Source organism: Zootoca vivipara, chromosome 1 (assembly GCF_965207765.1).
Source record: "Zootoca vivipara chromosome 1, rZooViv2.hap1.1, whole genome shotgun sequence".
Lineage (NCBI taxonomy): Eukaryota > Metazoa > Chordata > Lepidosauria > Squamata > Lacertidae > Zootoca > Zootoca vivipara.
In genome coordinates this window covers 76,903,896-76,930,141 of record NC_142582.1, presented here as the reverse complement: position 1 = coordinate 76,930,141, position 26,246 = coordinate 76,903,896, and the positions used below count along the sequence as shown (strand labels likewise).

At 41.8% G+C, this 26,246-nt stretch overlaps 1 protein-coding gene across 1 annotated transcript in view; it reads right to left on the bottom strand.

The window, feature by feature from the left end:
* Window positions 1–6,820: 6,820 nt before the first annotated feature.
* TPCN2 (two pore segment channel 2) overlaps window positions 6,821–26,246 on the bottom strand; it is a 34,761-nt gene continuing 15,335 nt past the window's right edge. Inside the window, exons 7-25 of the mRNA XM_035117140.3 lie at window positions 25,580–25,652; window positions 23,985–24,084; window positions 23,191–23,256; window positions 22,404–22,468; window positions 21,627–21,724; window positions 21,450–21,531; window positions 21,269–21,355; window positions 19,112–19,231; window positions 18,343–18,402; window positions 18,126–18,254; window positions 17,667–17,716; window positions 16,873–16,972; window positions 16,685–16,756; window positions 15,069–15,142; window positions 14,373–14,457; window positions 14,150–14,232; window positions 12,445–12,526; window positions 11,135–11,220; window positions 6,821–10,404 (exon numbers count right to left, since the gene is read on the bottom strand). Coding sequence (XP_034973031.2) covers window positions 10,326–10,404; window positions 11,135–11,220; window positions 12,445–12,526; window positions 14,150–14,232; window positions 14,373–14,457; window positions 15,069–15,142; window positions 16,685–16,756; window positions 16,873–16,972; window positions 17,667–17,716; window positions 18,126–18,254; window positions 18,343–18,402; window positions 19,112–19,231; window positions 21,269–21,355; window positions 21,450–21,531; window positions 21,627–21,724; window positions 22,404–22,468; window positions 23,191–23,256; window positions 23,985–24,084; window positions 25,580–25,652 — 1,591 coding nt within the window. The 3' untranslated portion in view covers window positions 6,821–10,325. The remainder of the gene's footprint in view (window positions 10,405–11,134; window positions 11,221–12,444; window positions 12,527–14,149; window positions 14,233–14,372; window positions 14,458–15,068; window positions 15,143–16,684; window positions 16,757–16,872; window positions 16,973–17,666; window positions 17,717–18,125; window positions 18,255–18,342; window positions 18,403–19,111; window positions 19,232–21,268; window positions 21,356–21,449; window positions 21,532–21,626; window positions 21,725–22,403; window positions 22,469–23,190; window positions 23,257–23,984; window positions 24,085–25,579; window positions 25,653–26,246) is intronic.

Below are 26,246 nucleotides of genomic sequence, written 5' to 3'. Positions count from 1 at the left end.
CATCCCCCTTATCAGGCAGTGGGGTGAAACAAATGGCTTCTTTTTTCCTGTTGCCTGATAAGTGGGGTGTCGCATAAGCAGTGCCCTTTATGCATGCCAAGATTCCAGGATGTGATCTCAAGGAAAGATAAAATAAATTGCATCCAATGTGTGGAGAGGTGAGCGAGTTTCGTGGTGAGTCCCACTTCAAAATGTTTGAAAAACACAGGCCTAGGGCCTTCCTTCCTCCAACACCAATGTAACCCTGAAGCCTTGCATGCCAGCATTCAGGAGCCTTCTTCGTGTAATCCTTATGGCAGGCAAGATCAACAAACTGCCCCAGCATCAAAACAGAACAAGGAGCAAACGGCAGCTACCGTGAGCATGAGCCATCAAGTTGTCCCATTCATGGAAAGACTTGTGCTTGCACAATCAAATTTCTCCTCCTTCTCCTCCCCCAGAATAGATTGGGGGAGTGCATGGGGAGAGGAGAGGAGAGGAAGTTCAACTGCACAAGCAGAAGTCCCTGCTCAAACAGGATGACTCTGCAGGATATAAGCATAAAGATTTATTTTTGTGCCGAGTTTCAGCAGATTAAAAGCCTCTGCAGATTTATTGTCACATAAGCTTCCATGGACTGAACTCCACTTCATCAGATGCAAAAAGTATTATCTTTGCTTGGCTATATATACACATCATGGATACAGCAGTGTGTGAGAGAGGCTGCGTTGGGGTTTTTTACTGAATGACAATAAATTGGGGGGGGGGGGAATAAGTATGTGAATATATCTATCTGCCAACTGACACAACACTTTATGCTTCTAACAAAATGGACTCAAATCTGCTGCAATAAATTTTTTTGGCCACAATATGTTTTGTTGTTTTTGCTTCAGCAGACTTACACAGCAGTGTGCAAGTACCAGAAGGGTGGAATTGACATTTTATATAAAATAAATAAATATGCTGGTCTGCAAAGGAAGGCAGTCTACCTGTGTCTTCAGGAGACTGGAGAATAGTTAGAAAAGATGGGTGCACGGTTTCTGAGATTTCAGAAAGCATCAGCCATATCTTTAAACATGCCTTTCAGGTATAGATACCTGCTTCTTATTTAAAATGAAAACTTTGTCTCTTGTGAAGCTGAATTCTTTATCCATTACCACATTCTGAGGTATTTCTGTTCTTCCCCAGCATGGCAGCATATGCATATGGCCAATAGAGGCACTTCCTTCTTGGTGGAACCTATGTTGGGTTAGGCGGGAATAAATGAATAAGTCTCTTTCCAGTTCGTGTTAGCTTTGGATGTGTTCAGTCATTATCTGTTCCATCAGGTCAATTCTGTGTCCAGGGCAGCTGTCTATCAGCTCCATCTGGTACGCAGGCTGAGACCCTACCTGCCTGCAGACTGTCTCGCCAGAGTGGTGCATGCTCTAGTTATCTCCCGCTTGGACTACTGCAATGCGCTCTACGTGGGCCTACCTTTGAAGGTGACCCGGAAACTACAACTAATCCAGAATGCGGCAGCTAGACTGGTGACTGGGAGCGGCCGCCGAGACCACATAACACCTGTCTTGAAAGACCTACATTGGCTCCCAGTACATTTCCGAGCACAATTCAAAGTGTTGGTGCTGACCTTTAAAGCCCTAAATGGCCTCGGTCCAGTATACCTGAAGGAGCGTCTCCACCTCCATTGTTCTGCCCGGACACTGAGGTCCAGTACCGAGGGCCTTCTAGCAGTTCCCTCGTTGCGAGAAGCCAAGTTGCAGGGAACCAGGCAGAGGGCCTTCTCGGTAGTGGCGCCCGCCCTGTGGAACGCCCTCCCATCAGATGTCAAAGAGAAAAACAGCTACTAGATTTTTAGAAGACATCTGAAGGCAGCCCTGTTTAGGGAGGCTTTTAATGTTTAATGGATTATTTTATTTCATTTTTCTGTTGGAAGCCGCCCAGAGTGGCTGGGGAAACCCAGCCAGATGGGCGGGGTATAAATAATAAATTATTATTATTGTTGCTATTGTTATCCCTTTTTAAAAAATTGCAGAAAAATTGCATTATTATTGTAGTCACTTCCCCTAAACTTGACCAATATTATGCATTCTTGTATAATTTCCTCCTAAACCTATACGTTTCTTTGAGCTGAGAACTACATGACACAATATGAAGAACAACTGCATTCCAGTCCACATAATAGATCAGGATGTTTGAATTAGTTGGTTTGCTCTGAATGGGGGATTCCACCTTCCATATTTAGCAATGAGGTAGGAATTGTATCCAATAACTATTGATAAAGAAATGAGTCTGATAAAGTATTCAGGCTTTCTTCAGCCAAGCTAAGAACATTTACCTGGCATCGAATCGCCCAAACCTCAGTAGCTGTAGTCGAGAAAGTCTCGTAGATAAAGCTGTGCCCTACAGAGCAGCCATCATGCTTGAAATACACTGAATAGGGACAGTGACAATTGCATAAATGACAGACAAACGGAAGCATTTATGGAAGCTAGAAGGATTTCCACCAGTAGTCTTTGTATTAGAGATGAGCCTATCAATGAAGTAATAATAATGTGGGGGCGGGGCATTGTGTGTGCATTTTAAAATCTCTGTTCTGTTTTCTTGCAGGCAGTCCTCAAATATCATTTTGCTGACCCTGGTCAAATGCATAACAGGATCTGAACTAATAAGGGTAGTATTCAATTGTCAGCTGGGATAGCTCAGTCGGGAGAGCATGAGACTCTTAATCGCAAGGTCATGGGTTCGAGCCCCACTTTGGGCAAAAGATTCCTGCATTGCAGGGGGTTGGATTAGATGACCCTTGTGGTCCCTTCCAACAGTTCTATGATTCTATGAGTTAGGTCCATTAATTTCAATGGGTCTACTAGGAGTAAAATTAAGCTGACTGTCACCCAGTGATATTGTGTGAGCATGGTTACAGGCTGTTCCCTCAGGCCCTGATTGTAGGAGGAGGCAGAATCTGGGAACCAGGCCCAAAATAAAATGAGACTTGTATTGGAGAATATCCTCCATCCATATGATACATCATGCCCAGAATAATTCCAGTTTGTGAACAAACATTTCAGCTTTCTGTCCCCCCCCCCATGTGAGCAAGTTTTTGGCCATAAAAAAAAGCCATTATCAACATTTATGGTCTTGTGCTATTCAACTCTGCTGTAACCGACACAGCTGGAAGGATGAACGTCCTTCACAGCAAAGTTACAGAATCCAAAACCTGCCTGATATGAACTGGGTTAACAGCACACTTGGGCAACAGGTGTTGTTGCTGCCCCCGCAAGCTGGGGTAGTGGATTAGCCAACCCCCATCAGGCCAGGAGGGTCTGTAGCCCAAAATCTAAAGCAAACAAAGCAGGTGCTCTCCTTGTCGATCCAGCCAGCGCCCGATTGAATTACGTTTCGAAAGAATGGCTTTGCCTCTTTCATGAAATTCAATTATGGAAAAAGAGAGGTGGCACCTTCTGTGATGTGATGGAGTCGAAAGGACAATCTGCTCTTCTTGTGGCCTCCTTCTGTTGGCTACTTTGATCTGAGTTTTATTGTCTGGGTTTAACACCTTCACCTTTAATTCCAAACAGAGGAGGTCTTTAGAGCCGTTTTTCTATAGCAAGGATTGTTCAGGCCTTTTTAATAGGAACCCTCAATTATCCAGGAAGCCAGAAACTAAATACACATAGGTTTGGTGAAATATAAGATTATTCTCACCAGTATTAAAACAGGTAGGAGAGGCCACATTAAAGACTCGGGTTTTACTTTCTAAGACCATTGCTTAATAAAAAGCGCACTGGCAACAGCTCAGCAGCACATTAGGGCTGGAACCAGTTCAACCCAAAATGCAGAAAGGAGATGTAGCTGAGTAAAATAATACAGGTTAGACAGGCTCTCCTGCTCACCTCAATGAGATCTTTATTGTAAAGAGCTACCACCATATTGACATGACCCAAGGCCGTGGCAGTTCAACACTATAGTGTTACAGATTTGCATCACAAATCTCCGTGGAACAAAACCACACTCCTCTGCTGGATAGAAGTGCAACCCAAGCTGCCAGGACCCAATCCTGCACTACAGTTCTCATGTACATTTCAGGACCAGAAAGAGAATAGCCATCTAGCCAAGCTTCCACGCTGACAAAGGAAAAAAGAGGGGGGGGGGGTTTCCACTTGTTCATTCTTTCACTAGACAAAATATGCCTCTTTTAGTAAGTCAACTTGTCTGTCTTCTAGACTGTAACAATTTAACATATTTCCTTTCTTTCTTATTCCAACTTTCGGCTGATGCTAGCCTCTTAAGATTTCATGAATAAGATTGTCGTCGTCTCCCATATGTTTTCTAGCCATTTCTGTTTTAGCTGTAAGCTGCCATGAGTCCCCCGTCAGGGGAAAAGGTAGGATATAAATGAATATTTAAATAAATAAATAACATTCCTAGGTTCCTTTCTTTGGCCATACCTGATTGCTGGTTCACTAGTTTCCTATTTTCTAGTAGTTGGGAGTCCAAGATGATGAAAGAGAAAATGGAAATTGTGATTAACAAGTCTACTTTTGCAGAATTATAGATATCTGTCTTGCAGTCAATTTCAGATGTGGCGTCATCTTGGGAAGTGCATGGATGCCTGTATGACTGCTATGAATTGGGACCTTTGGTATAATAAGAAAAAGAGAAAATGCAGAAACACTACACACCATTGGCATGTCTGCCTGACATACACACAGGTTGGAGATGTCATCTTTTGCTAGATTCTATCCCCATGGTTGAACTTGTTCTGTTCTACCAGATGACAATGGGTTAGACCAGGGGTTCCCAACAAAATTTTCTCGAGGACCCCTCATCGAGCCGCTATTGTGACAAGGACCCCCATTAATTCCTAATCCTAAAATTAAAAAGTGAGAGCCAAATTAAGAGTCTTTTTATATTTTATATGTTTTTTACAGTTACAACAGAGTACTCCATCAGTATACAGTTAGTTTTAATTTTCAGTTCTTAATGAGATGAGTTAAATCTGTCCTTTGAGTCCATTATTTCTGAAATATTAGGTTCCAAACTTGAAACTTTCACTCTGAAATCCGACCGCATGTCGAGCCGATTCCTATATTTGTTTTTCATGAAACACATGGAAGAAAATGCTTGCTTTGTTTACAAACACTACTGTTTTGCAAAGAGGCAGCGCGCGCCAGGGAGGAGGGAGGGGAATGGAGAAGACAGGGTACCTGCGCAGTAGCGCACAAATGAAGCCGACGCGCGCAAAGCATCTTGGGGAGGTGAGCGTTAGTAGAATGCGCGCACTGCCTCTTTGCAAAACAGACTCTGCGCTAGACTCTGCTCATGCAGGAAGCGGCCAAAACAAAAAATCTGTTATCATACGAAATATATTTAATATATTATATTTTTTATTCTAATAGCATCTTGCGGACCCCTCTGGCATAGCTCGCGGACCCCTGGGGGTCCCCGGACCACCTGTTGGGAACCACTGGGTTAGACAGTGAAAAGAGCAATGTTGGTACAAGATGATACCTATGCACATTTACTTTGGAGTCAGCATAACTGAGCTTAATGACCCTTGTTTCTGAGATGAGGAGTCAAATCAAATAAAATAAAATCTTTATTACGGTCATAGACCAGCATAAGTAGATGGGGAGATTATGGTAAAAACAGAGAATGATTTTCAAGCTTTTTCTACAGGGCATGAGGATGGATCATGTTGAATAAACAAGGTGAGAAGTGTCTATGCTGGAGGGGCTCACAACATTAACACCTCAGAAGGACTTGTTTCTCCCATAGCCACAGCCTTGGATTCAAACAGAAATCAAACATCTCTCTCTCTCTCTCTCTCCCTCTCCCCGGCTTGCTGCTTTTCTTCACTCATTTAAACTTTGTGACTACGACTTATAACACCTGCATGCAGATTGCATACAAAACTATAAAACCATCTTGTTTCCTTCGGCAGCAATATTGTACCCATTTCAACGAAGGAGACATACTTTCAAGTATACATGGCTGACAAAGGCAGGGGGTTCTCTTTGAATACAACGTGCAAATCTAACATTAACATGAAACTTTTCAAGGCCTTGAACTGTCATTTCTTGTACGGTTCATCAGTTCCCTCCTGGTAAAAGTAACACAACACTCATCCTTGTCGGACTCTGTTGTGTTGAGTAGTTTTCTGTGCATGAGATATACAGTAAATAATTGCACTGGTCTGACATTATCAAAGTCAATCCTCAATGAGAGCCCATGTGATGTAGTGAATAGAGTCTCAGACTAGGACACAGGAAGCTGCCTTATACCAAGTCAGCATCTAGCTCAGTACTATCTGTACTGATTGGCTATGGCTTTCCAGGGTTTCAGGTAGCGCGCATTTTCAACTCTGACTAGAGGCATTGAACCTGGGACCTTTCAGATGCAACGCAGGAGCTCAGCCAGTGAGCTATGCCCTTCACCAAACTGGGATAGCCTTGCTCCCATTCCTTGATCAGCAATAAAACTCACTGAGTGACTCTCTCTCAGCCTAACTTACCTCAAAGGATGTTTTAAGGATATAGTTGATTTGGCAAGCAGGGGGAGAGATGGCACCCTGATAGCCATGGAGGAAACATGGGATAAAAATGATTGAGCAAATATTACTGTCAGTTGCTCACTTGTGTAATCTGACTCATAAGGCAGGAATTTAAGCAAAAATATGGCAACATCAATTGAGCTAAACAATGCACAAATAAGAGGTTGACAGTAACCCACCTCAGACAAAACTGCCCCCCAAATTAAGTCAGAAAACCAGATGACAGCTTAAGATTTCAGACAGCCCAATTTCAAACAAGCAGACACACAATAAATGGGAGGATTCCAGTTATTTCAAAAATATTTTACTATATTAACAAGTAATTACATTCAAATTCTTGTGCTCTCAGTAATGGACTTGCATTGATACACTTAATTTTTAATGCATTTTTAAAAATCACAAAAGACACAATTCTAGTGGTTTTTCAATAAAAGATCCCAGAGCATGAGTAAAAGGTATGTTGCATTGATATATTGGGCACAATGTGGTCAAATGGCACTAATTTTTTTTATTTTTTTAAAAAAGAAAGTTGCATAAGAGGAACTTTTTAGGAGCCCCAACTGGTGTTAAGAGTATAGAAAAATTCTCATTTTACTTGTAATTTGAAAAGGCGAAAAATTACAGAGACATACTGTTCACAACTAAAAGTGAAACTAAGCTAAGACATGTCCTAGCCATTATTAGATGGAGGAACATAAAAGACAGTCCCAAAGTTCCCATGAGTTTATTATAAATGAAGAATCAGGTAAATAAATCTGGCATGTCCCAGAGAAAGCTATGGTACTGTATGTTCATTATTCCCAATGCGCTAGCCTTGTACACACAGGCATATTTTTATTTTATTTTTGTATGAGGAGAGCATTCAGAACTGCAATCCTTTATGTGCAGACTGAAGTGGTGCAGTGCTGGAAGCAGTGCCGGATTTATGTACAAGCTAAACAAGCTATAGCTTAGGGCCCCACTCTCTTGGCCCCCCCCCAAAAAAAATGTAAAGGGAAAATAAACTGGGTGTACTGGATCAAAAACTTTGATAAAATACATTTTTTATGTGCAAATGGCTTTAGTTACCTATTAGGTCCATAAATTACCATATAGTATATATTCAACACAAGAAAAACAGCAACAATTTGTTGTTGGCAAAGGAAAGCTGGACATATAAAGGACCCCATCACCTTCAGTAGCTTAGGGCCTCATCAAACCTAAATCTGGCCTTGGCTGGAAGTACAGTATTCTACCATGTGACTGAACTGAAAATGTATGTTGCCTTGAAAGAGCTCTACTGATGCTAAGATAGGAATAATCCCAGGGCTGGCATAATGGAGCATACATGTGAAATTGCTACAAATTGCTTCTTTTTACAATTCAATTTATCTTTGCTCGTCAACTGCAAAGATTGGAACTGTTTTCCTGAGGAATAAACGTGGTGTGCCAGTTTCTGTAATTTGTGCGACAGGTTACTCAACACATTCTGATGTCCCTCTTCGATTTTCTGTACACTTCCCCCCCCCCCGCTCCAGGTTGTCGTTTGGGGGACAAGTGGCACCTCTCAGGGGTCTGGCACGGGACCTCCAAGTTACTAAACCCTCAAAGCTATGCACAGCATGTCTAAAGAGGAAAAAGGATCCCAGCAGACAGTTTAAAGAAATTTAAAATTCAGGATTGCAATGTCCAAGAGTCTAAAACTGCTTACAGACCTAGAATCTACTTGCTAAGACTGTAGATGAAGTTCACAAGGAGAATGGGAAAAAGGGGGTGGCAAAGGATGCCTTATGATGAAAATAACAGAAAGGGGCTATTTAATAACTCTTGCTGACTAAATGAATCACAGAAATGGCTATCAGAAGCGATGTGTCACAACACAGATCTCCTAACCAAGGCAGGGATAGGTCTCCATAACATCTGCAGTCTGTATCATGGTGTAATGAACTACTTTTACATCTAAAACTGTATTTTTAGGACTCTTTCAAGGACTCACATCCCAAGGTATTGCACACATGCTGTGATGGAACCACAGCTCATTCCTACACAAGAGAATTTTATCTAAATGCCCAAGACAAATATTTAGACTACTACTACAATTAAAAGCACTGAGATTTTCCTGCTGTAATTCTATTTTTTGTGTTTTAAAATTTGATGGCACAACAGCCTCGAATTCTCATTTTACTAATGTAAAATGGATGTTGGTTTCTCCTTTGTCTAATGGGATTCAACAGCAACGCAATAGTCCAAATACCAAAGTCTGTCTAGAAGTTTTATTACACACTGCCAATAACTTCAGAGTCTAAACTTGAAACACGGCTTTAAGCACCGGTCTTCGTAAGCATGGCAATGTATGGAAGTTAAAGCTCCATGCAACCTCAAGATCCCATATGTAACTTTCTAGCAAAAAAACCAAACCCCTGAGAAACAAAAGGATGATAATGCTAATAGCCAGAAAGGGTAGTACAATTAGGAATGAAACATGCGCTCGGCAGTCTAACAATTTTATGAATGTGTAGAAGCAAAACCCCTAAGAGCAAAGGGGTTCTCTCATCTTCTACTTGCCATATAAAACCCATAGTGGTCCTAATCCAGAGGCAGTCGTGTTCCACAAGGCATTTCTCATGAACAGATAGCGGCCTGAGATAGCGAATGAGGCAGTGCATTCTCCTCCACGCTGCAAGAAAGAGGTGGCTCATCTGACGAGCATCAAATTTGCCCACAGGTTTCCCAAACCAAGACGTGGCATATGTGCACAGAAGCCTGCTTCAATGCACATGTCTCCCTTATTGCAACAAGGCATATAAACGTATATATCTGTATATCATCATCAACAACAAGGAGGCACAATCCATCAAGCTCAACTATTGTGAAACTGCCAATCCATTTAATAAGGCATGTGTGGGAATTTAAAATAGGGAGAGCAGGTCTGCGGTTCTCAAACCCCTTCAGTGTAAACCCAGCAACAGGCACAACTGAGTGCAATTGCTATGAAGATGCTGTACTGGCACTGCAATATTCTTCATTCTAACCTAGGCTGCATATACACTTTACCATTAAAGCACATTCAAAGCCTATTTTCCTCTCAAAGAATTCTGGGCACTATAGTTCATTCATCGATGATAGGAAATGCAGCTCTGTAAGGGGTAAACTACAGCACCTAGAATTTTGGAGAAGAATGTGTTTTTGATGTGCGTATACACAGTCATAGATTTACCACTTTGGAGCAGATGATATTGGAAAAGAATTCCCAGGATAATGGCATCTTGTTTCAATCCTCAGCTTTTGCATTGTTTACTTTTTAAAAAGATGCTATTTTTCCAAGAACTATCCCCGTTATCAAGGCATTGTCCGTGGCACATCACATGCACAAAAATAACAGAAAAAGCTAAGTCCAACTAAGTCCAAGTTTATGTTTTCAAATGCCAGCAACAAGCCAGCGTAGTAGTTCTACATCTTCCACAGTTTCCATTCTAAAGTGCCATGTCATTAATGCAGTTCCCTTCTTTAAAATACTTAATTGCTCTGTCACATTATTTCCCAGATTTTTAAAGTCCCGTATTTTTAATGTGACAGTGCCATAAACTTATAAAAGTCAACTTAAAATAAAGTCAAATGAGGATTTTAAAAAAAAATGTTTTAAATGAACCATTTAAAACAAACCTTTAAAGACCATGTACTACAGGCACCATTCAAAAATAAAATCAAAGATACAGAGTACTGTACTTCTTTCAGAAAGATTTCCGATATCTTCCCTTCTGCTATAAAACCTGCATGCAGGCATGACTAGGAGAAACTGCTGCTTCCACCTGTGTCATCTACATAGATGCATATGTGGGTGCTGGTGAAGTTTTTCAATCAGCTCTTCCTCTGTAGGTTCTTCCAAAACATCTCTAGAAGGACAAAACAGGAGCCATCAGAAGTCAACGGAGCCAATGTCTCAGCTCAGATTTTGCACACCTTTATGTACTCTAGATGCAACTTCTACCGTCACTTGAACATTAATAACCTCGGTGGTGGCACACACTATCTAAGTTGGTCTTCAAGGTACAGTTCAGCCACAAAATGTTTTACAGTTATCCCATATGCCCTTGCAGAGAATATAAAAGAATCCAACATCAAAAGGGGATTCACTCTCTTTCAATCAGGGAAAATAATACATCTTTCTAAAATCTAGTACCACACTGTGTCTTGCCAAAATGTGTCTATAAGGCTGGTCCCTATTGAAAATTCTGATCTTCTAACAGAGTTAAAGAAACAATCACTTGTGCAACATAAATTTCGCAGCCCTTGGGGCAAATCTAGTGTCAACAGCCATTCCACTAGCAGGGGTCAGCAAACTTTTTCAGCAGGGGGCTGGTCCACTGTCCCTCAGACCTTGTGGGGGGCAGGACTATATTGGGGGGAAGGAGGGATGAACTAATTCCTATGCGCCACAAATAACCCAGAAATGTATTTTAAATCAAAGGACACATTCTACTCATGTAACACGCTGATTTGATTCCCGGACCATCCGCGGGCCGGATTGAGAAGGCGATTGTGCTTTAGTTTGCCTACCCATGAACTAATCCTTAAAACATGTTGTTTTAAATCAGGAAATAAGATTAAGCACTCCATACTCACCGGAACATGAGTTCCATTGTCATCTGGTATTCAACTTCGGAGAGAGATGGTCGATGGCAGAGACGGTCCCATTTATGGATAAAATTCTGCCAGTCAAGAGAAAGAATGGGAAGAGGGCTATTTCAGGTGGTCTTTCTGAGAGTTGCTCACTTCCACACCCACAAGCCAAGCCTGAGTCTACTCATGGAAGCAACCATTCATGGAAGCCTCAGCTGCAGGCCCCATAAAAGTGAGGTGTACCAGGAGCAGTGGAAATCTGCTCTCCCGGATTTCATGGAAGTTGGTGGTGAAACTTCCATGACTTACCTGCCCCTAATCACCACAGCAGCCTTTCTGTGCTGAGTAAAAGACAGACAATTTGAACCTGCTCTAAGTCCCAGGATATAAGGTAGCCCAGGCAAGGACAAGGCTTTTGAAATCAGTCTAAATATTGTTTGGGAGAGGTACTGTAGGGCTAGACCCAAACTTCAGCCCTCCAGATGTTTTGGACTATAATTCCCATCTTTCCCGACCACTGATCCTGTTAGCTAGGGATCATGAGAGTTGTAGGCCAAAACATCTGGAGGGCCGCAGTTTGGGGATGCCTGGGCTAGACAGATGTGCCAAAATAAATAAATAAAGACGTTTTCATTGTACTTGGGTGTCAAGCCATTTAAGGCTTTGTACAGTGGTTCTAACACTTCAGGCCTAGTAGGGCAGGCAATGGAGTTCCCTGAGGAAAGGGGTGGTATATCTCTTGCCATTTCGTACAACAAGTGGGCAGAGTGTTCTGCACCAACTGCAGCTTCCGGGCCATCTTCAATAGTAGCCCCATGTAGAGGGGATGGCAGTAATCCATCCAGGAACATGGTCTAGGAATAACCACAGGCAGTGAACCAGCTGTATCTGGGTATATGTGACATTCCTTGCCTCCAACAACTGCTTAGAATTGAGGAGTAGCCCCAAGCTACATATCTGCTTTCTCAGGTGATTTCCAGAACAAGCTGACAGCCCTGTGCCTGGACATGAGCCCTAAGGACCAACAGGGCCTCCTTTTTGTCAGGCTCCGGTTTCAGTTTACTGACCCTCTGACCCTCACCCAGCCCAATCCTGCCTTCGGGACACCGGTTCAGCAACTGAACAGCCCTTTCTGATTCAGATGGAATGGAGAGAAAGAGCTGGGCATCATCCGCATACTGACAACATTGTGTTCCAAATACTGCCTGTATGATAGCATAGCTTGCCTATTCCATTTATCCATCAGAGGGTTTGCTACTTCAAGAACAACAAAAAGTGAATTCTCTTGTGATAGTTAAGCCCATCGGCATTACCTCCAGAAGCAAAGCAATGAACAGATTGACCCAGATGACAGAGGAAATCAGCCACCAGGAGACAAAGTATAATTTTGACCATCTACAGAGGGAAACAGATACATATATTTAAAGGTAATCAAATAGCACCAATTATTCCAAATGAATGGGTTGGATCCAGACTTAATCATGCTTAGGTTAAGCCCATTGAAATTAATGGGATTTAAGTTAGTCAGGCATGATCAACTCTAGATTCAACCCAATGTGTACTGCTCATACAGGTGGACAGGCGGCCCACATATACTGTACTGGCACACCTTCAGAGGTCATTCAAAAAACACTGCATTGCAAGTTCCACAATCAGGACATATTCCAATCCCTGCTCTCCCCAGTCATGAAAGATGAAACACAGCATTCCAAGAATTCTTTCTTCCAATAGGTATGCCTGTGTGAACAGACATGAGCTTCAAAACATGGTAAGTGACATGAAGCAGATTTGGGTTCTTTTTTGTCTAGCAGAAAAGTCACCTTTAAGACAATCCCATTTCTCTTTATTTATGCTCTGGACTTCATAAGGGATCCATGTGTTCTACTGGGGATAGGTCTAACCATGGTCCCCATAACCCTGGATGCAGCCTGATCTCCATTAGGGGGTTATCCTACACTGTTTCTTAAGACTGCATATTTTAGAGCTTTCCTATCATGCCCTGAAATGTGCCTCTTTCTCCCACCCCACTCGCCCGCCCACCAAACAGTACAATTTGTATCATTCTGCTGTTCTTATTTGTTTCATTTATCATCCATAAAAGTATTTTTTTAAAGAACAAAATGTTCTAGAGAACTTTTAAGAGATCTCACTCGCTTGGTTGGTCCTGATAAAGGGACTATCTGCTGGTTGCTTTGGGGCTATTTCTAAAGGGCCTACAAAATGCATCTCTCAGTGCTGAGTTTCTGAAGCAGCAAGACGTGTGGATCCAGAATTGGCCTCCACGGTCACTTAGAATAGAATCATAGAATCATAGAGTTAGAAGAGACCACAAGGGCCATCCAGTCCAACCCCCCGCCAAGCAGGAAACACCATCAAAGCATTCCTGACAGATGGCTGTCAAGCCTCCGCTTAAAGACCTCTAAAGAAGGAGACTCCATCACACTCCTTGGCAGCAAATTCCACTGTCGAACAGCTCTTACTGTCAGGAAGTTCTTCCTAAAGTTTAGGTGGAATCTTCTTTCTTGTAGCTTGAATCCATTGCTCCGTGTCCACTTCTCTGGAGCAGCAGAAAACAACCGTTCACCCTCTTCCATATGACATCCTTTTATATATTTGAACATGGCTATCATATCACCCCTTAACCTTCTCTTCTCCAGGCTAAACATACCCAGCTCTCTAAGCCATTCCTCATAAGGCATCGTTTCCAGGCCTTTGACCATTTTGGTTGCCCTCTTCTGGACACGTTCCAGCCCAGAACTGGACACAGTATTCCAGGTGAGGTCTGACCAGAGCAGAATACAGTGGTACTATTACTTCCCTTGAGCTATTGATGCAGCCCAGAATACAGACCCATTGTTAAAATTGTGTTTATGGAAGACAATCTTACTCGGCTACGAGTGATCGCCAAAGAAGAAGAAGACTACAGAAGCAGACCAAACGTCTTCCCCCCCAAAATGCAAACATCTTTTTTTACTTTGGAGACATCTGCCAAATGTACAGCTTTTGGCCATTACTTACGGAGATGAGTATCTGGAATATGCATCCAAGAAAACCTGCCAGTTGTTCACAACCATCACATCCCACAAAGTCACCAGGGATGCCTGATGGACAAGAATGAAAAAATGAGCCGTAATGGAGATTATTCTGATTTGAGATTTAGCAGCAACAGCAAAGAGAGGCCTCAAACAAGCCAACGGGTAAATGATGAAAATGAAAAGCAATCCCTAATGAAAACACTCACCGCAAAGTCATCAAAGTTGTTTGGCCAATACTGCAGCTGTTCAAAGGTGCCACACTGCAAAGTGCCATTTGTTGCATTGACACCGCTATAAATGAAAAATAAGTGTAAAGTTGTTTCATTATTGCGTACAATGCATTGCAGGACCAGATGAGATGCTGCTCTGCAGCTGGCTATGTTTGCATATGGAAATTACCAGCACTTCTGCCTTAAAGGTAAAGGGGCCCCTGACCATCAGGTCCAGTCGTGTCCGACTCTGGGGTTGCGGCGCTCATCTCGCGTTATTGGCCGAGGGAGCCAGCCTACAGCTTCCAGTTCATGTGGCCAGCATGACAAAGCCGCTTCTGGCGAACCAGAGCAGCGCATGGAAACACCGTCATAGCTGCCAAGTTTTCCCTTTTCTCGCGAGGAAGCCTATTCAGCATAAGGGAAAATCCCTTTAAAAAAGGGATAACTTGGCAGCTATGAACACCGTTTACCTTCCCGCTGTAGTGATACCTATTTATCTACTTGCACTTTGATGTGCTTTCGAACTGCTAGGTGGGCAGGAGCTGGGACCGAGCAACGGGAGCTCACCCCGTTGCAGGGATTCGAACCGCCGACCTTCTGATCAGCAAGCCCTAGACTCTGTAGTTTAACCCACAGCGCCACCTGGGTCCCCGACTTCTGCCTTAAACCCACATTTTAAGTGAGACTTACCTGATGCTGCCCATGGGAGTAATGGCACCCCTAAACAGCTCCATCCCTGCTATTGCAAATGCATAGAAAACCACCTGGGAGAGAACAAGTTGGGCATCAGTTACTTTCAATTGCTAAGCTACCAGTGCAAAGTCATTGGCAAGACGGGAGTCATTTTATAGGTAAGCTCAACGTTTTCCAAAGCACACTAATCTTTGTTTGCTTTTGAATTTTAATATAAGCAGTTTGGAAAAGAAGCGAAGACAGCAAAACCTCAAAGTACCTACTCTATAGTAATCTCATTGAAGCAAAATACAAGCCCTGGGAGCAGATTCAGATGCAGAGGGATGGCTCGCGCCAGGATCTTGATACATGCTCCTTCATGTGCCTTCTGGGCTTATTCAGAGGATGGTATCATGTGACTTTTCTGAATGCCTGCCTTGCTTTTCTGGCTTCGAGGATTGTGGTCAAACTTTCTAAAAGCCCTAATTGCACCCACTGGCGCATGCAGATACAGACACATAAAGAGGAAGCTCGTGCTTCTCTGCAGCACATAGCTTATGGTTCGCATTTGCCACATTATGATTCTCAGTGTCCTGACACCCACTATTGCTTTGCTCAATTTTAAATAAACAAATTAATCATAGGAACATTTCCATCAGCTATCTGTGTTCAGATCAGATATGACAGATATCACCCTTTCCTAAGGGATTTGCTGCATCTAAAATAGGCACATTGAATCAAGAGAGGAAGACAGGAAACAGAGGCACAGGTAGTTGGAGAAAAGTGACTATTTAAAACAAAAACAACAAACTTTTGCTTCTGGCCTTACTGGGATATTTATCTGTTCCTACGCTTCCGTGATAGAAAACTCCCACAAATTGTCTGACAAGCTATTTGAGAGATTTATCTTTACCTTGCAATTCCTAAATCTGTCAACAGATGGCACTTCACCCTTTAGGACAGCAGAGCTTTCCAAACTCTGTGTCGCAACACATTAGTGTGTTGACTGCAGTGTGTAAGTGGTTTGTTAATAAAACTGAATTGCAGTGTCACGAAATGATGCATGTCTAAAAAGTGTGCCACCAACGTGAAAAGTTTGGAAAGCTCTGCTTTAGGACAACTCTTATTTTTAGTCAATTAAGTTTTACTCTGATTAACCCAATGGGTTCGATCATTTCAGTGGATTTACTATGAGTAAAATTTAGCTGACGTAGTACTACCCTTTGCTTTTATATAAGCATCTTACATACAGTGGAACCTTGGGTTACAAACAGCTCGGGTTACAAACACTTCAGGTTACAGACTCCGCTAACCTGGAAGTAGTACCTCGGGTTAAGAACTTTACCTCAGGATGAGAACAGAAATCGTGCGGTGGCACGGCAGTAGCGGGAGGCCCCATTAGCTAAAGTGGTACCTCAGGTTAAGAAAAGTTTCAGGTTAAGAATGGACCTCCGGAACAAATTATGTTCATAACCAGAGGTACCCATTGTATTTTAAAAACCATAAATGATCCATACATTATTATAGATAGATAATGCTGTGATAACAGTGACCATACTGATCCCACCAGGGTGACCAAAGTTTGCTTGCATATATTCTATTGCCAAATATTGTTTTATAAATCTTTCACTTACCACCAAGATCCCTGCGAAAGATCTAATGTTTTTCACAAGGTCCAACAGTGTACTGGCAACTAAGGACATGAACTGGAAAAAGAGACAGAATCATTAGGATTTTTTAATTTTTAAAATGGTTCTTATACTTATTATAACAGAGACTACAATCAAATTCAGATAAAAGCAACACAATGAAGCAGAAGTACCTTTATGTTAGGGATGATACGCAGAAATCTGAACACAATCAGCATGTTTGCCAGGCGAACCATGTCCCACAGAGAGAGCAAGCCCAACATTTCAGGTCTCCTAGAATTAAGATACAAACAAAAAAACAAAAAACCTGGGAGAACGAACCAACACTATAAACTACATCTGCTTTTCTAAGCTAACTAAAAGTGTGGTCTTACTCAAGCAAGATTTTCATGCCAGTATTGGAAAAAGGAACACAATGCCACAGAGTCTTAAATTAACACCTTTGTCTTAAGAGTTATAAGCTGATAATGACATGGTCATTTCCCCATCCTCAGATCACACTGACGTGCTATCCTTTCCAAGCTGCAATGTTCCAACTGGCCTGCAACCCTCTTATCAAACTCCATTTTAAAGGGGCTTGAGACTGAAGAGAAATACATTTTGGCTATGGTCATACAAAGCCCCGTAGCTGCAAGCCTGCTCTTTGCTCTAAAAGGATTTTCCACTGTCCATTGCAGATACTTTCAGATCCTCATGTAATACAGATTATAAACCACTATGTCCCTCCTTACAGTGCCTCATCATCATCATCATATTCCTACAAATAAAGAGATACCAGAATCAACCACTATCAGAAAAAAAAACACCAGTTGATTTTAGAGCTGGATGTGAGGCAGCTCCCAGTCACGAGTTTCTAGCCCCACTTTTGTCCAGCAAGAATTCTAGCAAGAAGCAAAGTGGATGTTGGTTAAAACATCAAAAGTTGCCGGTTTCTGGAAAGCTGAAATTGCTGACAAAGAGCACATACCAGCCTCGATGAGGAAATCCATAGACAGCAAATGTCGACACCTCCAAAACCTTTGAGAAGAAGGAGCAGAGCAAAGCTATAGCAATTTCAATCGCTATACAATAACTGAAATTTAAGTAGTAGAAAATATCTATTAGAAACAAATGCCCTATTAACATGCTGGGGAGAGATCTTTATAACAAGCAAGGTCCTTTAAAAAAAATTCTTTCTTTCTTCTGCATCCAACAAAGTAGTTTTCACCCATGAAGGAAATATAACCAGCACAGTCATACTTTTAAACTCTTACAAACAGGAAGTTATTTTCTGATTTGACTGTGCAAAACACGCACACACGGCCTGGGTGAAGTCACATGTACATTCTCTTTTCCTATTCTATCCTACAGCCAACAATTTGTGGTCAGTGGTCATCTTTACAGTAAAAAAAACAAAACAGAATGGAACTTGCGTAGCAATACTCACCATCAGAACTACAGTCAGAAGGCCATCAAATATGTTGCTTGGGTAAGATATGTATCTTTTTAATCCCAGTGCTAGAATTTTCAATGACATTTCCAGGAGGTAGTAGAAAATGAAGACACAGTTTATAACCTTGAAAATTTAGAATTGAGATGCACATTAAGAATTGAGCATTTGGAAGAGCAGCTCTTACACAGAAAGCCAGGGAAAGTGGCCTTACCCCTAAAAAAAAGTCGTCCCGTGCAGCAGGTTGCTTATCTGCATCTAGTACCATGACCACCTTAAGGGGAAGAGAAACAGATACTGGTCAGTTGGCACCAAACTTTTAAACTACAACATTATGAAGTTTCCAGAGCAAAGTTGTTCTGAACTGACGCCTAGCACATAAAGCAAGATAGAAAAAGGACCAGACTGTAACTATGTTATAAAGACTACATTCTCGCGCACTGACCATGGCAGCAGTAAAATATTTTGAGAATCTTCAACAGTTAGGACATACTTAACAGCATATCCATGCGTCTCTCATTCCCTTCCTGCAATGGATTCAGGCATCCCACAATAGGAAGGCAAGAAATCTCTAGCTGTAAAAGGCACTGCGTTTCAAGGGCCAGCAAGAATAGCAGCTATCTGGTTTGTTTTGTTTTTGTTGTAATTTACACACAGATACTGTTGGACTCCTATCAACCTCAGCCAGCATGGCCAATCGTCAAGGCTGATGGAAGCTGCAGTGTGGCAACATCTAGAGGGCCACTGTTTCCCCACCACGACATTTTCAGTTACTGGGGAGAAAAAACAGGGAAGGGCTATTGCTGTGCTTCCTAAGAATATCTGCCTGGCTGCAAGTGGAATCAGGATGCTTCCTGGAGTCTTGGTCTGATCCAGCAGGGCTTTTCTTATGAGAACAATTGCCTCGCAGAAAATGACAAGAGAACTGAGCTAAAACTTGCCTTAATGTAAAATCACTACTATTTGACACATGTTATACTTACGCACACAGACAAAACGTTTGCTACAGCAACAGCATTCCCTAAGTAGCCAAAGTAATGGTGACCAAAGACAATTTGGATTCTCTGTAGGAAAGGCGACTGATAATCTGGCCTGGGAGGACGCTGAAAGGAAAGGATATGAGAGTCTTGTCAACATGAACTGCTGTTTCTTCAATAATACATGGCCTTGAGGAGGCGTCTCTTTGACTTAGGATACGTATCCCTGAGGCCTGATGTGACAGCACTGTGACAGCTCCACACCTGCATGCAGCCCCTCTTTAGAGACCAAGAAGAAAAGGATGACAGGGAAGCTGTCATCCCAGAAATCTCTGAGTGCAACAAGATTAATACCCTGGCACAACACAATACCCGCTGGCCCAGTTAATCATTTATTTGCTTAAAACTTCAACCCCCCCCCCAAAAAAATGCAACAAAAGGTCCAGTTATCAGCACTGATCATCAATCAAAGGGGTACAGTTAGTAGAAGATGATCTCGCTCAAATGATAGACTGTACAAATCTCTTGCATCAGTTATGGCATATTTGTGCCAATCAGTCAACGGAAAACCATTCTTACCACATTAAGCCAGCTCAAAGTTATTACTAATCAGAATCTTTAGAAGTCCTTCCCTGGGAACCTTATATAACTGGTGGAAAGGTGTATTTTGAACTGTTTTTATATGCATAGGGCAGTGTTTCCCAAACCTGGGTCTCCAGCTGTTTTCGGACTACAAATCCCATCACCCCTGACCACTGATTCTCCTGGTTAGGGATGATGGGAGTTGTAGTCCAAAAACAGCAGGGGGGGCCAAGTTTGGGAACCTCTGGCCTAGGGCATCTTTCTCTTATATCTTAATTTTTAATTTTCTGCACACTTTTTGGAGCAGTCAGACCCTATTCAGAAAGCAGGGATTCATATCTCACTGATCAGCTACTGTATAATATATTCTGTTCAGCTTTGCTTTCTTTTATGGGTGGGGGAGCAGCGATTTTCCAAATATGCTTTGAGATTTAGGAAACACAGGAGCCCTATGCATTTGTGAGCCATATGTAGAACACTTCTTGTTAGCAGCAAGAGTGGGGCCACACATCTATTCCCATCGCTGATGTTATGCCCTTGCCGTTAAACTGCCCCCAACCTTCACCTATCGAGCACAGAGCACAGAAGAGCAGCCCAGTTGCATGGAGCTTAGATGTGTGAGCAGCAGCTTGCCTGAAGGGCCCATTGAGGCAGACACAGTGAAGCCCCATCACAGGCGGGGCTTGAAGTGCAGCCCCACTCCTACTGAGGTATGGGCGTGACCTACACTCAAGCAGACACATCATTAGAGCTAAGAGGAAACAGCAATTGAAAGGTTAGGCCTACTGTTCTGCAGAGAAGCAAATGCACCAAAAAAACAAACAAACCCCTATTCGCAACGATTCACATAAACTTTATCCAAGCAATTCTTTATTAGAACAACTCAGCAATAACTGCAGCTCCTTCAAGAGTTCTCAGACTCAACAAAGCTAGAAAATGTGAATATTTAAATTCTACATTTTATGCCAGGTAAGGGGAGGAAAGGCTGGACTAGATGAATCCCAGCCGGAATTAAGATTGCTGGAAGAAATATCAACAACCTCAGATATGCAGATGACACAACCTTGATGGCAGAAAGTGAGGAGGAATAAAAGAACATTTTAATGAGGGTGAAAGAGGAGAGCGCAAAATATGGTCTGAAGCTCAACATCAAAAAAACCAAGATCATGGCCACTGGTCCCATCACCTCCTGGCAAATAGAAGGGGAAGAAATGGAGGCAGTGAGAGATTTTACTTTCTTGGGCTCCTTGATCACTGCAGATGGTGACAGCAGTCACGAAATTAAAAGACACCTGCTTTTTCCCAGTAGTGATGTATGGAAGTGAGAGCTGGACCATAAAGAAGGCTGATTGCTGAAGAATTGATGCTTTTGAATTATGGTACAGTGTCACGAAATGATGTAACACATAGCACGGCTCTCAGTGAACTTGTACACCATCCCCAAATGTATAATGACTGCATAAATCAGCATTTGCCAGGCTGCTACCCTGCAGATGTTTTGGACCACAGCTCCTATCTGCCTCAGCCACCACTCCTGGAGGGTACCTGGAAAGCTGGAATAAATGAAAGCCAGGTCCATACCTCTTTAACTTTGTGTTTGTCCAGTTCATCAAACAGTAACTGAAACTGAGCAGCGGTCAGACCTCCTGGGGGACACAACTCAAGGTTCTGCATATACAAGATAATACTGGAAGTTAACACACCAACAAACATTTTTTGAATGAAATCCAACTTCTCATTAAATAAAAAAGGTGATTCCTACCCTAATGATTGTTTCCTTGCAGTCAGGATCCATTTTTACTCTATGAAGAACTTGAGCTAGAGTCTCCGACTGGACACGCAAGCTACATAAAAAAAGTTACAATGTGTGAGAAGGAATCATTAACCTTCTGTTCCTTGTCTCTACCCACCCTATGTGTGCTTGACGCCTTTCACTCACATGTTCTTATTGAGAGAAGTCTCCTTCAGAGAACAAAGAACTTCAAACGCAGCCCGGATTCCTAAGCGCCTTCGGAAAAGTGAGGATTGAACAGATTTCTGAAACGGAAAGAAAAAATATATCCACCAACACATGGGAGAAAGTTACAGGCATGAAGAACACAAAGAACTAGAGAAAATTTGCTCTGTTTTGAAAGTGTCACATGGAGCAGAACACAAATTAAAGGCATAAGTCCAAGACAAAAAGTCACTGGGCGAAAACCCATCATGAGCTCCTGGCCTTCAGAACATCTTCATTGGCTGAACTGATTTTCTCACTCTTGCAGGTGAGGTGGCCAGATAAGCATCCCCTTGGGAAATGTTTGCTCACAATTTTGGTTTCTGAAATGTTAAAGATTACAGTTCTATCTCCATCACACAAGACAGCTGCAATGTGTACATAAAAACCACAACCATGTATATGTGGAAGGGAGTGAATCATGTGGATATTCCTCACTCTGCCATCTCCCTCCTAAGGTGGCAATCAGATGGCAAGGACCCTAACCACCCACTCATGTGGTTGGAGCAGCAGCCACACATAGAACACAAGCACATGAGATCCAACTACAGTATGTCACAGCTGTATTCATCCATGCCATAGCCAAAATCTTCTACCAAAGACTCCCTAAAACCCAGATTCCTGAAGGCTGTTGAAATACCCCAACGGCAGGAACTTCCTGCGCAGTAGCCCGTGCTAGGTTTCATCATTTCAACAACATGTCATTTAGGCTTTACTCACCAGAAGATAGCCACGAAACTGATTGTATATTATTGCTGTCAGCAAGTTCATCAGAAATAAGTTCCCTTAAGAAAAGAAGAAGAAAAATTACTTTAAAAAAAGAAGAAGCTGTGCTGTGTTTGTTCTACTGTAAACTGAACAGAGACCCATCTGAATGCCCTAGGAATTTGCATCAAAACTGCAACAATAAGCAGAATTCCCAAGGTTAGCTGGTAAAATGGGAATTTGCTAGAATTATTCTACCACAAGTATGAACACCACATTTTAAAACCTGTCTGTTCTAGTACACTCTTTCCAAAGAAAGGAAGGAAGAAGGTACCTTGTTTTTTAAATACTGGCTTAGATAACTTTATGAAGCATGAAAGTACAATGAATTTTAATCAGGTGTATTTTAAGTGTCAATAGTGTATGCGAGGTAATTTCTTCTGTCCCTAAATGTTGTTTTATTTTCCCAGAGAAAGCCACAACTTCGGTGGAATACAGGGGAGGATGGGGAATATAGTTCGGGTGCTTCCAAACAGAGGCTTAATTTGCAAACTGGTGTGTGTGTGTGTGTGTATCAGATTCCTCCCCCACTGGTCAAAAAATGTAAATCTGAGTTAAAATGGGGAGAGGGATATTTTAATGCCAATGATGTCCTATGGATGCTGAGGGGGGAAATGCATGAATGAGGAGTACCAATCCCACAGAAGTCTGGAAACATCCTTCCTTATATAGCGACAAATAAAACAAAGGTCACACTGAATGACTTGCATAGGGATCTTATTCAAATGAAGTGGCAGCTTACCAATTACAGTGAAGATTATGAAGAAGATGGAATATGCTCGATTCTTAGAGTAGGCAGGAATCATCACTGTACAACAATTTTTAAGAAGGTTAGAAAGTAATAATGAATATATAAAGTGCTGAAAAAGAAAAGCACACACACTGCTTCTGTTGGGCCAATGAAGAAGTGCACTCATGAAAACATATGTATATAATTATTTTTCAGATAAAGCTCAGGGTGAACCTCTACTTCTGAGGGGTGGTTTTTTGTGGGTTGGTTTTTTTTTTTTTGCTAGAAGCCAGATTTGCACAATACTAAATGGCCAGCCCTTATGCCAGTCCCAAAGCCAACTTCTTCTTCACTCCAAACAGTGTTTAAAAAAATCAAGGCAAAGACCAAGTAACACCTGACAAATCAGAGAAACATGCTAGGTGTTTGAAGAGACAAAAGAAGCAGTTAGTCGGCATGAAACATGGGGTAGAGAGGCAAACTGAAAAAGGCAAAGAATTCAATTCATACTGGGGTAGATAAGAGCTTACTCTACAGGTCAAAACCCACTATGTGCACTCCAATCCGTAAGTAAATAAGTTTAAAGATAAACAGGAGTGAGGGGAGAGGTGTCTTCTGTATTTCTATAGTAGTCAAATCAGGCCTGAGACACAGTGAAACTGAAGTAATTTGCGCTCACATTCCCAGCCATATGTCTCAAAGTTTGTACCACCATGAAATACATGAATTTGCTCAAATCTTAATTCTCTTTAACAGTAGAAAGTAAGAGAGGGAGAGAGAGAATACATTTAGAAAGTTATGCTTACCATCTGGATTGTTTGCAGTTGTCAGCAGTACCAGCAGGGAAGTTAATGAATCTGGCAAGTTGTGAAAATATCCTTGCCATTCCTTGTCCTGCTGAGCATCCTAGTCACAGAGAGCCAAGCCATTAGCAAAGCAATGCCAAGAGTCTGCCACAGCCATTTAATAAACATGCACAAGCCCTGGGATCACACTGTCTGACCCAAGTGCATGATGACACAAACACACACACACACACACACACACACACACACACACACACAAAACTAGCTATTCAGGCAGAACAGGACTGTGGAAGATCGGGGCCACACAACACTATGTTACAATCAATCAAGTTACTTCTGGCTTCAGAAAGACAGGCGGGTACTTCAGAAAAATACAATGTAAAGCATGATATTCATTAAATTTCCAAAAGACATACAACTAGTCTCAGGTGGCACTTTTTCTACTCTACTTGCACATAACAACATCATTCTTGAACATCTTCCCAAAGTGGTCTTCTCTGCGCTGGTGTATGAATACTAAGATAACTAGAATTAAGCTAGAATCTCTTTAAAAAAAGAATATACTTGATATAATTTTGCATTTTAATATCTATATAATTCTTTAACATTTCATCATTTTTGTATTGCTATCATAAACTGACAGATTTGCAAACTATAACCCAAGATAACCAACAGACTTTTATTTTTTCCAATTTTGTATTTAGAAAGCAAACACATTTTTTAAAACCTGAGGGAAGGGAAGCAGCTGGGGGGGGGCACCTAGAATAGAAAATATTCAAGCAGCAAAAGGGTTAAGTATACGCTTCTGCTTGAGAACTGGAGCTGTGTTACAGAGATTTGTTCCTTACATGTAGTCAGTTTCTAAGTGAATATGCTGGAAGAGAATTGGTACTAAATATATATTGGTACTATATACATGGGCTTGTGTGTGTTCGCACATACACACACATATACCCACTGGAATAAGACCTCTGTATTTAAATACACAGGAGGGGGGGAGCACAGCAAAGTTCAGAGTGCAAAGATTCAAGAAAGACACAGTGAAATGAAGACATCCGTCTTCTACACTGAGGCATTTATTTTGGAGTTTGTGGTGGTTTGCATGTGGTAACTTATCACCTCAGTTTTTCTTAGAGGGAACAGTTTGTGGGGAAAGCTATAATGCTGGAGCGTTTCATATGTATAATTTCTCTTATATGATTGGTCATGATATGGCAAGGGGGTTATCACTTTCTCCCTTGGAAAGTGCAAAGAGCTGAGGGAGGGAACTGAAAAGAGGAAGCTAGAGGAATGATGCTCTTTTCCACTTTTTTCAGCTCTATCTGCTTTTCAGGCTAATTCTGCTGGATCCAACTTTTACAAAGATCCTCTGGGAAAGCAAAGTGTGTACAGAGAAGCTTTATTTCCTTCTGATAAAGGGGGGGGTGGATAATCCAGACCTATCATAACACTATGTTTGAAACACAGAAAAGATAAGACTTTTCAGAAAGGGGCAATTCCCCCCCCAAAAAAAAACTTATTACATTTGCCAACATTTCTGGCAATGCTCTCAAGACAACCAACCCCTACATGAATCATTCACGTTAGTTAGTTACCTTCGTTCGAGCAAACAGCAGCATGCCAAACATGGTAAAGAGAAACAGGTGAACAGCTAAAAGCAGCATAACACTATTAGGGAGAAAGCACAAATGCCAAAATTAGTTCTTTCATTAAAATGTAAGGGGGATGCAAATGGAGAGATGTCAGACCACAACATTCAAATAGAAGAAGAAGTTGCCCTCTATTCAGGAAATAATTTCTTTGGCTGAGACATTTAAGTTCTTGTAAATTTAGTCAAAACCTGGGAAGAATAGCACTGACATACATCTTCCTATGGTAATGTAGAACTTTTCCTTGACAGATCCCTCTCAACAAGTTTCCACTATACTCCAAAGACCCCAAAATTCACCCTCAACTTGCAAATGTTGTGCCAGAAAATTACCATCAAAATGGTTTTCCTGGCTCCTCTCCACTTCCAACTGATTCCCAACCAGTCATTCCTTCAGGCATTTCCTAATTTCTACCCTTAGTTATGGTAGTGTGGTGACCCAAGTCATACTTCATGGTAAATCATAGTTAACTGTCTCCAACAACATCGAACATACCATTTCAGGACTATTTAATTGATCATCTTCTAACACTGTGTATGCCATCAAATGCCAAACAGTGCCCTTCAGCTCTCTATATTGGACAAACAGGCCAAACCTACGCCAAAGGATAAAT